This window comes from Canis lupus, chromosome 25, assembly GCF_011100685.1.
Source record: "Canis lupus familiaris isolate Mischka breed German Shepherd chromosome 25, alternate assembly UU_Cfam_GSD_1.0, whole genome shotgun sequence".
NCBI classification, from domain to species: Eukaryota; Metazoa; Chordata; class Mammalia; order Carnivora; family Canidae; genus Canis; species Canis lupus.
Window position 1 is genome coordinate 47,073,325 of NC_049246.1, and position 13,186 is coordinate 47,086,510.

Sequence of the window (13,186 nt, forward strand, 5' to 3'; positions counted from 1 at the left end):
AATTGCTAGCAGGTTTCTCTCATTGCACCTCATTTGCATCTGGGACGTCAATTAGCATGTTTGTTGAGGCTAATTGAATGAAACTCAATCATAGCTCTTAATTGCTTGACTATGTGAAAAGAAATCACATTAATGCAGCTAATTAAGTGTACGGCAATAGATGCAACATAATTAGGAGCGAGAGGTAAAAAACAAGGGATGGCAAAGGTGCAAGAATGGGGTTGCAGGGGGACGCGGCGCACAGTTACCAAGCTATCCGCACGTTCAGCAACGGGTCCCTTTGCTCCAGCGCCTGCTTGGAAAAAATAATCCGCACGGCGAGCCTGGACAACTTGAGAAGAAAAATGCAAATAGGTTTGCAATTACTACTTTTTCAAGCTGTTGAGGGGCAGGAGATGGCACCTCTGGGGGGCCTGGCTCTTGAGTGGGCCCCAGGGACTTGTTAAGTGCTGTTTAAAAGTACTTGGCTTTGAATTACCCTCATGCCTTGTTAAAGGGTTTTTTTCCCCTTTTATCATCGATCAGCATTTTCTACAAGGAACACGAGAAGGGTAGTATCTGCACCATTTGCATATCAAAATCAAGCTTGCTGTCTTAACTGCACCCAGCGAGGTCCGGGGTCCCTACCTCAGACCTCGTAGGGCTGCACGTCCCACTTCAGAGGAGGCGTCATTGGTTAGTGGTCCTAGCTTTAATTCCTCAAGTGCCAAGCTGGGGTGAGATGAAAGGTTGGGTTCTTTCAAAAACGAAACTCAGTGTCGTTTCCCTCTGGGGAGAAACTCGAAGCCGCATGTTCGCGCATGTTTGCATTCCACCTGTTTCTGAAGCATCACGTTGAAGGGCTTTTATGGATTAGGAAATGCATTTTGTAAGGACTGCAAGAATCTTAGGGGCTTGCACTACAAGAATCACCGAGTTTATATATCCTGGTTCTTTTTTTTAGATCTAGTTCCTCTGAAGTGTCGGCGCCCAACTCAAGCGAGAAAACAGATTCCCTGGCCCATGCTGAGCCAGAGATAAATGTGTTCCCTTGCCGCGTTCAAATCCAAAGAGCAGACACTTGGTACATTTCTATAATAATTTTAAATAAAATATCCTGGTTATTGTATGTTAAAACATGCCTATTAAAAGATCCCATGCTGGGGCTTAGTCACTATCTGATTAGCCTCATTTTAGAGCCCATAAGCAATAAATGCTCAATTACACTCCTGTTATTGTATTTTAATTTGTTAAGAATTGGCATTAAAGAAGAAAGTTATAGCAAGTTGATATTTTTGAAAGAGTAACTATGCGAGCATGAATTCATTACGAACAAGCCTTAACTTTGATGTCGGAGCTTAGCTTGGCCTGTGTTTGGTGGGTATTAATGGAAGTAAATTCAAGATGTTTAAAAACAACCTTTTTTGTGTTTATTTTAAGTGACCTTGACCCTCAGCCCTCCACTGACCAAGGATCCCTTCCTTTGTCCTTTTTGCTTCTCGTTCACCATCCTCCACACCCCCGAGCTCAGTCATGAGGTTCCCTGTTTCTTTTCCAGTCCGTCTTAGCCTTCAACCTAATCTAATGGTAACAACTTGCTGTGTCTTTCAGCCACGTCCTTTCAAACCCATAGTTCTTTCACAGTTGATTGTATTTTGAGGAGTTTCCCAAGCATCTTGACTGTGGAGGCTTGGGTCTGTCGAGATGGCTGAGGCGAAGTCCAGCCAGCCTGTCCTGCAGGATCAGGGTGCATCGGGGCCTCTGCTCCCGGCTGCGGCGGCTGACAGCAGAGTCGTGGAGGCCACTCTGTCCTCTGGATGGTGTAGCCACTGCTGACGGAGGCCCAGCCTCCCCACCCCCAGTGAAGAGCTGGTCTGTATCTGCCCCACTTTGGTGCAGCTCCGGCTCCTTTCTCCGGTGGTCTTCAGTCTCACATTCCTCCTGGCTCCAGCCCCGTGTGGCCTTTTGAGCATTTGTTCTCTGCTAAGAATTGACCATTTGAGTTCTATCCTTAGGAAGTCACTAGAGACCCTGTAGCATCTTCTCCTCCTGGGCTGGTGCTTTTTAAACCTTCTCGAGTTGCACGTTTCTCCGTCAGAACGTGTCTCCCAGCGTGGCCATGCCCTCGCATTCTGGTTCCTCTTCCAGCCCTTCCTCCTCTGCTGAGAATACCTGCATCCTCTTTCCTGGTCCGGGTTGGCTCCCGTATGGCCCTCCACCTGGCACGTGCTTATGTTGCCGGGTGAGGTCTCTGCTTTCGACTCAGGGCTGGCCCTCCCTGCTGCAGACGGCGGAGAGAAGACACCTCTTCTTGCACTCTCTGTGCTGAGGCCCCGCATTTGGGTTCCTTTCCTGGGTTGGAATCTTGTGCTTCTGCTTCCTTTTCTGTGTGATTGGCTTCTGTCAGCGGTCGTCCTGCTGTTTGATGAGCCCACAGTTGCTTCTCAACCCCACCAACCAGTTAGAATGTGAACATCATCCCTCAATTAAACCATCTATGGCCTGCTTCCCAGAAGCCACTGGGATCCTCGTCTCAGCCTCCCCGCCACTGTCTGCCCCCCCCGCCCTCGGGCTTCCATGACACGCTCTGGCAGACATTCCTCATCTCACAGACTGGCTGGGGCCTCTGTCCCTCACACTCTGCTTCTAGAACTTATCTGGTTCTCTCTGCATCGCTGGACTGTTGGCTAGCAGTCACCAGCAAACACCTCCCTTTTCCAACCTCCCCGGGTCCCTTGCAGCTCACACGCTGGTTCGTTTGGCAGCTCTAGAATTACGTGGCCTAAGAACTAAGTGGCTTATGCTCACTACACATTTATCGGCTTTTCCCTTCTATGTTGTAAAAGGAATCTGTCAAGGTTCTGCTGAGGAAGGACTATGTTTATTCCATTTCACATTTACTCTTAAAACGCTGAAGACGCTATTTATCCAAGAGTTTGAGAATACGTCCTTTCTTGATGTGCGAGGTTGATTTCATGTCTGTGAAGACAGGGGACACTTTGCCCAGAAATTGCATTTGGAGGCCTGGTAATTCCTAATTCAGCAGTAGGCCCCTCCCCCTGGCTTCTGTTCTCCCGCTCAGCATCCAACTCTTAGATGAAATTTTATTCCACATGGAAACGTCAGGTGACCTCCACACAGACCATCACTGTCAGCCTAGGCTGCGGTTCCCTGTGGTTCCCTGTCACCTGCTAGTCATTCACCGCCGAACGAGGAGAACAGCAAGACACTTTTTCCGGGTTTAGTAAACCACTCAGAGAAACACGATGCTTGAGAACCAAGCACTCCAAGTCTTCTTTTTCAGCATCCAGCTACTACACATCCTTCCATGAGCTCCGTGGTTGCTCAACACCACACCGCCAACTCCTTGGGCACTTCCTGATCCTTAGTGAAATGCTTGACCTTATAGTTAGTTTCCACCTGAGCTCCCACCAGACAGCTTCATTCTCCTCTAGGTGCCTGGTGATGTTGCCGTCTGCTGAGACAGAGCAGTTGTTACAAAACGGTTTCCTACTGCCTGGAATTTTACCTGAAACTTGGAGGAAGAGCCTGGGGTCCTAGTGTGCTATGTAATAAGCAGCAGTTTAAAAAATACGATTTCATACGGACACTTATTTTCTCCAGCTGGTTTCTCATCCCCCCGATGGAAGCATTCTCTGCGTCTCCTTGCATTTCCAGGGTCTGGGTTAGTTCAGGACACGGAGGCTGTGGTTTCAGCGTAATGATGATGCCACCATACTAGACAGATCAAAACCTCGTTATTTTTAAAGTGCTCGCCACAGTGGAAAGGTCATAGGATTACAACTCGTGGCGTCTGATAGAACCTTGTGTCCTAGATTGTATGAGGTCTCCTTTTTAATCTCTCTTGGATGTTTAACATTTTGAACAGGACTACATGCAGAATGTTCATGGTAAAGAGATTGATCTTCTGAGAACCACTGTGAAAGTCCCAGGGAAGAGGCCACCCCGAGCCACGTCAGCCTGCGCGCCCATCTCCAGCCCTAAAACCAACGGCCTGTCCAAGGACATGAGCAGTTTACACATCTCACCAAATTCAGGTAAGCTCACGGCAGACGCGCGCAAGAATCCAGTGTGACAGCAGCGGTAGATGCCGCTGGTCACGGCAGGACAGTGCGGAGCCTTGGAGGTGAAGTGAGGTTTGAGCCATTAACATTGTACGTTCAGGTTTAGAAATGGTGTCTCTTCTGTGGGTGGTCATTTCCCCTACGCCTGTGGTTCCGTGACCACCAGCCAGCACGTGGCGCCATTTTGAGTCACGATTGCACAAACCAGACCATGAGGTCTTCCCAGAGGTGTGTAGTCGGAAGGAAGGAGAGTCTGACATGTGATTGAGGATTTAAGAGCCTTCTAAAACTACGTAAATGAATTGTGAAAGTGTCAAGGATTAACACGTATTTGTAGTGACCAAGTGTTTAAAACCGGAAGAGCTATTTGGAGCAAGATTTAAACGAAACCAGTGGACTTAAACTTTAAATTCTCTTGGTTTTATGTTGTACACGACTTTAATTTTCTTTACTCTGTTTTGAAAAGAGAATTTGCTCTTTAATTCAGGAATTCAGGATCAGAGAAAATGCTTTCTCAAACCTAGATGTGTTTTGAAATCCCTGGCATTTGTGTGCAATTGCAGGCCACTCAAAATGTCACGGTTCATTTTTGTGAAGGAGTCTTTGCAAATGGTTGCCCTCTGGCTTTGACCGTCCAGTGATTACTTATCAGAGAACAGGCCTGAGTCCCCCTTCTAACACCCTTCAACACACGGATTTGTTATCTCCAGCAGAAAGTCCCTTTCTTCTCTCTGACCTACATCCAGTCTTCACAAAATAAATTACTGTCCTGTGGTACCTTCTGGCATAGGTCTTTGCTTCTTAAACATGCTGCATTTTTCCCTTCTGAGATGTCAGGTGCTTTTAAAGGGGGATGGATGGTGCTGACCCCACAGTCCTGTGGCATACGCGGCACTGGTTGGTGAAAGCAGGGTAGTAGAAAGGGGCCAGAACTGGGGTCCGTTGGGGTCTACTTCATGATTCCAAGTGGCGTTGAACAACCAACTTAGCCAAGCTTTACTGCCATATTAGGTGCATCTTGCCTGGCCTGCGTATGTGACAGAGATGTGATGACAGGTAAGATAACACATAAAAAAGTTTTCGGAAACTCATAAAGTACGATGCAAACATGAGCTGTTGTTAGAAATCAAAAGAAGACTGGGCTTTCTGCTACAGGAGCTATCAGTTCATTCCTGAATGGTGATAAGGTCTCTTAGGACCTGCTGACCTTCCTTCTAAGGCATACATGAAATCTCCCTTTTCAGGATGGTGTGCTAACTCTGGGGTAAGAGAGCAAAGGAGTGTCCAAGGCCCAGGGGCGGGGACGGGAGGGGGGGTGGTTGGGGGTGAAGTTCTGTATTGAATGAAAAGCTAATGTCTTCATTACTTTGTATTTATTAATTTATTCAAGAAGTATCTATTGAGCACCTGTTCTGTGCCAGGAGCTGTGTATGCTGTGGAATGGAGTCCCTCATCTCCAGAACCTACACACAAGGGAGACACCTTAAAACTAACTTATTTTCCACTTTCCCTTCTAACCCACCATGTCAAATCCATCCATTTATTTATTTATTCAAGTCAACAAACATTTGTGGCATTTCTGATGTATGCCAGGCATGGTCCTGGGCTCTGGGGACACAGAAGATGAAGACATCATCTCTACTCTCGAGAATCTCACCCTCTGGTGGGGAGGAAAGACAGCAGACAAGTAAATGCAGTGCCCTACAGCAGGCTACGGTAGGGGAGTGCACAGGGGGCCTGAAGGCCCAGGGGCCGGGCCACGTGTCCGCTCTACCCTCGGAGGTAGGGCAGGCTCAGGGCTTGGGCGGTGCCTGTGCTGGGTGTAAAAAAGGACGAGAATTTGCCCTGTACTAGGATGAGGGAAGAAGCGCCTCAGGGATATGAGGAAGTTTTGGACATGTTATGTTTGCTGTTTGGGTTTTTTAATCTTGGCTGCTGAGCTGCTCCTTGTTTTCCTAAGGAAAATGTAATGTTTGGTAAACAGAAAATAGAAAATGCTGTGTAACCTCATCCTGTGCATGGGACAGCTCATGTCCTGGGCCTCGGCTTAAGGAGAAGGAGTGTCTCAGCACCCACTACTTTCTCTTTAATGCCCTTGCATTGGGGGGATGGGAGAGTTGGGGCCGTGCCGGGATCCCTTTCCATGCTCACACAGCTCATGACAGTACATTCTTCCAACCATCAGCCAAGTTAATTCCTCTTAACGGGAGCCTGCTTGATTTTCCCCCTTTCAGGTCACAAGTAGGGACGTGGAAGTGGGGGTATGACGTCCTCAGGAGCACAGTGCCAGGGACATGGCACCCTTGTCTCAGCGTGCAGGTGACGTCAGGGGTGGGTGGCCGCCCATTCCCTTGTCCGTGGGTGCCCTCTCACGGGAAGAGTTCCAACACAGTGAATTTAGCTTGAAGTAAATTGATGTTGCTTTAAGTCGTGGACTTTTACCTAAAAATAGGTATTATTTTAGCTATATTTTGCACTGTTTGCCAAAGAATTTCACGTGCTACTTAACCGCGTCTTTTTTTCTCAGCTCATTTCAATTCTGCTGTTTTGTTCTGGAGGCCCAAGTCGATGTGGAGATTGTTTCTTTTTATGCTTTTCCTTTTTACTTGTTTTTTTTATCTCAGTTACTGGACCAGGTCACTGTTTTGTGCCTTCCCTTCTAGTAACTCTCTCATTTACATAGGTGTGATACGTGCATGTTCCTAAATCCTTGTGCATAACACTTGTTACTGTCCTAGAATAAATGTCCATAAGCAAAGCGACTCAGTGGATATAAGCACTTAGAAGATTCTTGATATGCATTTCCAAATTGATTTCTAGAAAAGTTGTTATACAAATAACCTTCCATCTCTAAAGTGAGTACCCGTTTTACCCCCACACACTTGCTAGCATTGCTGTTATCATTTTTGGAATCTGTACTAATCCGACAAGCAATAAAAATATCTCAGGCTTTGTTTACTTGAATTTCCTCAGTTAGTACTAAGACCGACCATCTCGTGCTTATTGATCACAGGTATTTCTTACATTGCAATTGTTTAGATGTGTCTTTTCCCATTTTTGTACCAGGCTTGTCTTTTTCTTATTGATACGTAAGAACTCTTTATATGTTAAAGATATAAACACTTTATAATGTGTTCTGCAGTTATTTCCCCAGTTTATTATTTTCTTTTTAAATTTTATGGTCTTATTTACATATGGAGGTTTGTCCCTTTTTAATACTTGACCAAGAATATATACATATAATGACATCATCAGTCTTTTAATTCTGTGACTAGAAAGCCTTTAATAATCCTGAAAACAGATCACAGCTCATATATACGTATTTCTGAGTCTTACAATTTTATTGTTGTTTCTTTCTTAAAAATACTTAGCCTTTAATCTACCTTTAATTTGTTTGGGTCAATTATACACAGTAGGAAATCTAATTAAACTCCTTTTTCAAATAGGTAACTAATTGTCCTTTCTCTGTTGAATTGTTTACTATGACTGTGTGTGTCACCTTTATTGTACAACTAACTCATTTAATCAAAATCACTGTTGCTGGGCTTGAGAATCTATTCAGTTGACCTACTGTCTCCACGTTGTGTTACTACCATTATGAATTTACCACAGTGTCTTAGATCTATGATTCACTTTATATCTGGTAATGATATTACTGTCTCATTTTATCATTGTTCTTGGCTGTTGCCACTCAGTTATTTTTTCCAGTAAACTTCAGAGTAACTTGAAATCTCCTTCCTCTGAAAAATAATCTCATTGTGACTAATTGGCATTGCTTTTAATCTATCAGTTAACTGTGGAGGAACTGACATCTTTACTGTATTGAGTTTCTTGTCCTGGAACACAAGTCTTGCCCAATTTATTCAAACCTAATATATACCCCTCTGTAAAATTTTGGCACTTTTCTTCGTTTAGATGTATCATGTTGATCCATTCTGTTAGTTTATAATTTTTGATGAAATGGGAGGCTAATCTTTTCCGGAGGGGGTAAGGGAAGAAGAGGGTTATTATCACATCTGCTTTGCAAGAAATAAGAAAGCTCATAATTTTTATTTTTTTTGTGTGTCCAGCCATCGTACTAAACTCTTGTCAGTGGGGATATTAATTCAGATGTTTCTCTTGATTTTCCAGTATATGATCATAATGCATCTCACATTTCAAAGATTACAGTGCCTAATTGTGTGTCAGTGTTGACTTTTAGCGTTGACTTTTAGCGAACCAACCAGTTTCATGATTTGGATACCTACTGCTTTGCTTCCTGTATCGTTCATGTACCATCATTACTGGGTCGGCAGTATGTTTGCTCAGCCCCAATTAGTGCTCTGGAGTTTCAGGGGCCATACAGGGTCCTCCCTTCAGGAGCCTTGCACTCTGGAGGGGGCGGAGGGGTCAGAAGATAAACAGATAAGACCATTGGAGTTGGTGATCGATGTTCAAGGGACAAAGTGGGGGCAACTGGATAGAAAATCACTGGTTGGGGGGGGAGGGTTCTGTTCTTCCCAGTACTGGGAGGTGCTTCCCCAAACTCAGAATGTTGACTCCATTTCATACATTGAAATGCTGGAAGTGTGATGATCTTGATGTCAAATTTTGCCCTGTGCTTGGGGGGAAAAGGAGGAAAAACATGTCGAAGTAGCTGCTTTGTGTACTGATAACTGAGCCCGGGTCTCCCTTGGGGGATCACAGGTTAAGTGGAGCAGAAGAGCCACAGGGAAGGTGGGGTGGCCCACACTCCATCGGGCAGCTGTGTAATCGGGCAGGGTGGGCTGAGGGACGCATTGAGGAAGAGCCGGCCATTGGCGTCCCCACCTCCAATCTAATGTGGATGCTGTTGCTGAGAGAGAAGGGAGCAGCTTAGGTACCATCACAGAGAGACATAAGTAAATGGTGAGGACCATGAGGGACATAACTGAGGCGCACCAGTCTGCCCACGAGCCCTGCACCGTTGAACCTACCAGTCAACATGGGCTTTGCATCTACCCAAAGGCAGCAAGGAGAGCCCCATGGACCCGCCGGCTCTCGTTCATGGATATGCAACCAAGGCGTTTGTGGTAACCAACGGGGAAAATGAGAGGAACCAAGATAAACAAAAGGACAACTGATCCTAGAAGAAGGAGAGTGATATTTGGGGAAGGAGGAAAACTGAAGAGATTAATTATTGTGTTCATAAAGTGAAACAAACTAAAGGTTATATGAAAATCCTGTGGAGAAAGAGTCCAAAAAAATTTATAAAAGAAAAATTTTTTTTTAGAAATTTAAAGATTCAGTAGATAGATTAAATGCTCTGAAGAACATGGCCCAGGGTGCTGTTGGTGACCGTACATGTGACAGAAGCAAGCCTGCTGGAGGCGATGAAGGACATGGTGCCTCCCATCGGAAGAGTCCATGTCAAGTTGGAAGGGAGAGGAGGCTCCGTAAACACGGAATCCCAGGATGCGTCCCAGATCGGAGGAGACCTGGGTGCTTACCTTCGGGCAGGGAACCCTTCCAGCCTGTGGGCTTCTCAGAGCAAACACCACAGGCTAAGAGACAATGGAAGAATTCCTTTCTAAGGACAAGTCATTTTGAACCTAGACGTCAATGTGGGGCCAAACCATCAATACTGTGTGAAAGTAGAAAAAAAAAATTTTTTTTAAATGACGTACAAGGATACAGAAACAAATGACTTTTTGAAAAATTTGCTTAAGCATCTACTCCAGCAAAAAAGAGGAAGAATAAGACTCCAGAAGACATTTATTGAGGTCTGCTCAAATCCCCTTTCCCCATCACGTCTCTCTCTTCCAAGTCCGCTCGCTCAGGATGTCCAGTATCTGCCGTTCCCACCACTGCGGCTTGGAACCTACGTCGCCATCCTCACCAGAAGCCACCTTTTGGAGAATCCGCCCGATGGGGACTTCAGGCATACTTCCAGGGAAGGCAGTCACGTGGCCAAAAATATCTTCTGATGTGAGTTTTTAGCCAAGCTGGTTGGATAGAATTGTATCCACGTGCGATGGAACAGAGTCGTGTCAGGTCTGAACGTTACTCTGACGTTTAGGTAGACAACAGGAAAACAGTGATGATCCACAGTAGGGCCTTGGGAGGCAGAAACCCCACATTGCATCCCACCTTGCCCGTCCTAGGACCTCGTGCGGGTGTCCCTGTGAACATCCACTTCCTCACCGTTACGGTGGGAAGATGCACCTGCCGTGGCTCTTGGGGGTGTGGCCCAGGGCGAGTCTCCAGGACACTGTGGGGCCCCATGGTTATCGTGGTGCTTGTCACTGGTGAACAGAAGGAAGCAGGAGCTTCAGAACGGACAGAAATTTTGCATAGATTTGTTTAATGCCAGGCACTGTTGTTTCTGTCGCCCGTGTGCAGCCATCGTGGGTTGGACACAATAAGCCCGTGCACATCCCCCCCCCCCAACAGCATTCCCTCTGCGATGCTGGGAGCGGCGGGCAGAGATGCTCTGCAGGACTTCCCGGGGTGTCCGTGGGCACGGGGCTCCCGTTCCGTGCCCCCCCTCCCACCCCCATCTCTATTCCCAAACTGCCACATTCTGTTCCGAGATGCCCGATACCTCCCTGCCCCGCGAGTGTGCCTTTGTTGGGCATTTGGCCCGGTGACGGTGTTTTTATCCCAAGCAGAGCGACGCGTGGGCCTTTGTAGCGGGAAACCTCGCCCGCGCCCCCCTCTCCCTCCCTCCGCTCCGGGCCCCCAGCGGTTTCAAAATATTAAAGCCGCCGGGAGGGTTGAGGCTGATTTTCCAGGGGGGTGGGGGGCGGGGATCTCGATGTGTTTGGAGTATTGAACCGCCGTCGACATCTAAAGTCTCAACCATGCTGTTTGCCTCCACACTTCAGTAATCAGGACATCCAGCAAACCCATAAAAAACCAAACTAATAGCATGAATATTCAGTGACCTAGAATACTAATTATTGTCATGAATATTAATGTGATCGGACTTGCTTTTTCCTCTCCTCTTTCTCTCCCGTCCTCTTTCTCCCTCTCTCCCTCTCTCTTTTTTTCCACTTAGCCGGCTCTAAAGATGGGTCATAATGAGAGCATTTAAGAGGGAGCGCGCTCTCCGCCGTGACAGGGACTGGGGTAATAAGGAGAGCTTGATTAACGCCGTGCACTTGGGGGAGAGATGAGAGGCTTCACGTGGGCCTGTTCGGGGGGGGGCAATGAGACACCGACGGCTCTGTTGCTGCTCCCGGAGATTAATGAGGCCTAAGAGTGCATTAGGAACAGTGACAAAGGTTTGATCTAATGGGCTCAGCCATTTTTCCTTTGAGTGACAGACGCACAGAAGTAATTGGCTGTGCAGAATGGCAGCTCATTGGCGGTACTTAAGGATACATTATCCCCGTTGTGTGGCCCGCAGAGGCTGTTTATCAAAACTGCTCACACTGCAGACGCCGAGCCGCTAAGCTGCTGTTACAGTGGTAATAGCTATTAAAAAATAAATAAATAAATAGCGGCGACATCCAACCCGGATCCGCTGTTGTCTCCTAGAAACAAAGTTTTTCTTTGTTTAGTTTCAAATGGTCTGGAGAGCGCGGGGAGGCCGCCGGGCCTGGGCCTGGGCCTGGGCCGGGCGCCGGGGCGAGGCGTGGGGCTCACGTGCGTCTCCCGGGTCGTGGGCCCCGTGGCGGGGACCCCCCGGGGAGGAGGGGGCGCCTTTCTGCCTCGGTCACCCCTTCCCGTCGCGCACTCGGGACCTGGTTCGCGACGTCAAGCCTCCGGTTCGTACGTTGGGTGCCGCCGCCCGGTCGGACGCTCGCGAATGGAAGCCTGGCTGGAAGAGGATGGGTTTGCTCAGAGACAAGCCAGAACCCCGTATCCCGTGCTCATCAGCTTCCGGGGACCGGGCTTCACCGGGGCCGTCGGGTGGCTATTTCGCAACCCATTGTTTGGGGGCGGGGGGTTTGCTCGGACCCAGACGTCAGATCGTTGGCTGCGTCTGAAACCAGGAGGCCCCAAAGTTACGGTTCTTTAGAGGAGTTTCAGCACCTTCAGCTTTTGTGAGAAGCGCATCCTTGCTGCCCGCTCTTTCCGCGTGGATACGTTTGTCCCGCTGACGTGTAGGCAAGTGTCCATTCCGTCGCTTCCGTCATGAAACCGCGAGCTCTTTGAGGTGTAGACCGTTAACTTGTCTTCCTGGTTTCGTGACCTCACGGTTATTTTATCATTAAGTCATTACTGCTGAGCGTCGCCCACCAAGTGACGTGGAAGGGAAACCACTGAGGGGAAGTGCTCTTCGCTTTCCTGTGACGTAGCACCGTGTGGGCAGGACCCCTGGGGGGTAGTTCAGGCGTCAGACAGAAGCACACTCTCCAGTTTAAGGAAACCTCCTTCAGTTACCAGAACTCTAAGGGGCAGTGTTCTTTTCTGTAAGGACTGGCAAAAAAACACCTTGATCCGGATGATCTCAGCTTATTTTATTTTAAAGATTGTATTTATTTGTCGGAGAGAGAGCACGAGCAGGGGGACAGGCCGAGGGAGAGAGAGAAGCAGGCTCCCCGCCAAGCAGGGAGCCCGATGCCGATGCGGGACTCGAACCCAGGACTCCGAGATCATGACCTGAGCCAAAGGCAGATGCCTCACCGACTGAGCCACCCAGGTGCCCCATTGATGATTTCAGTTAAAAACACTAGGGACCCTGCACTGTCCATCGCCATGGGGACACATATCCCCATAAGGAAATAAAAGTTGCATTAGAAACTCTTTGCCCCCTTTCAGAAACGTGTGCTCAGTGAAGAGCAGTGTTTCAGCCGTTCTCATGATGCTTTCAGGACCAGCAAGTGGTCGGCACAGGAAGAGCTAGAGCAGAGACAGGCCCTGAGAAGGACCTCGGCCCTCAGGAGGGTGGCTGAGTGCTGGCCTGGGGCTCGAGAAAGCCGTTGTGTGCTAGAGTCAAGCCCACGATTGGCCTCCTTGCTGCATTCCCGTCCCCACGCTGGCAGAGAATTTTCAGAGTAGCCCTGGCATTTGCGTGTCTGAACCTTGTGGCCCAGCGTTTGGTAGTTACTGTTAGTATAGAGAACACTTGTCTTTCTGGAATATTCCTGGTGAGTGGTGAAAGCCAGGCCCATCCTGACCACAGTCAAGCAGCCCACGTCCACACCACGACTGTA

The 13,186-nt window shown here is 47.9% G+C and overlaps 1 protein-coding gene across 16 annotated transcripts in view; it reads left to right on the forward strand.

The window, feature by feature from the left end:
- The window catches only part of AGAP1 (ArfGAP with GTPase domain, ankyrin repeat and PH domain 1), a 532,124-nt gene that overhangs the window by 341,781 nt on the left and 177,157 nt on the right, over window positions 1–13,186 (forward strand). For all 16 annotated transcript variants that reach the window (XM_038574273.1, XM_038574276.1, XM_038574283.1 and 13 more), the window contains one exon: window positions 3,869–4,037. In XM_038574273.1, coding sequence (XP_038430201.1) covers window positions 3,869–4,037 — 169 coding nt within the window. The remainder of the gene's footprint in view (window positions 1–3,868; window positions 4,038–13,186) is intronic.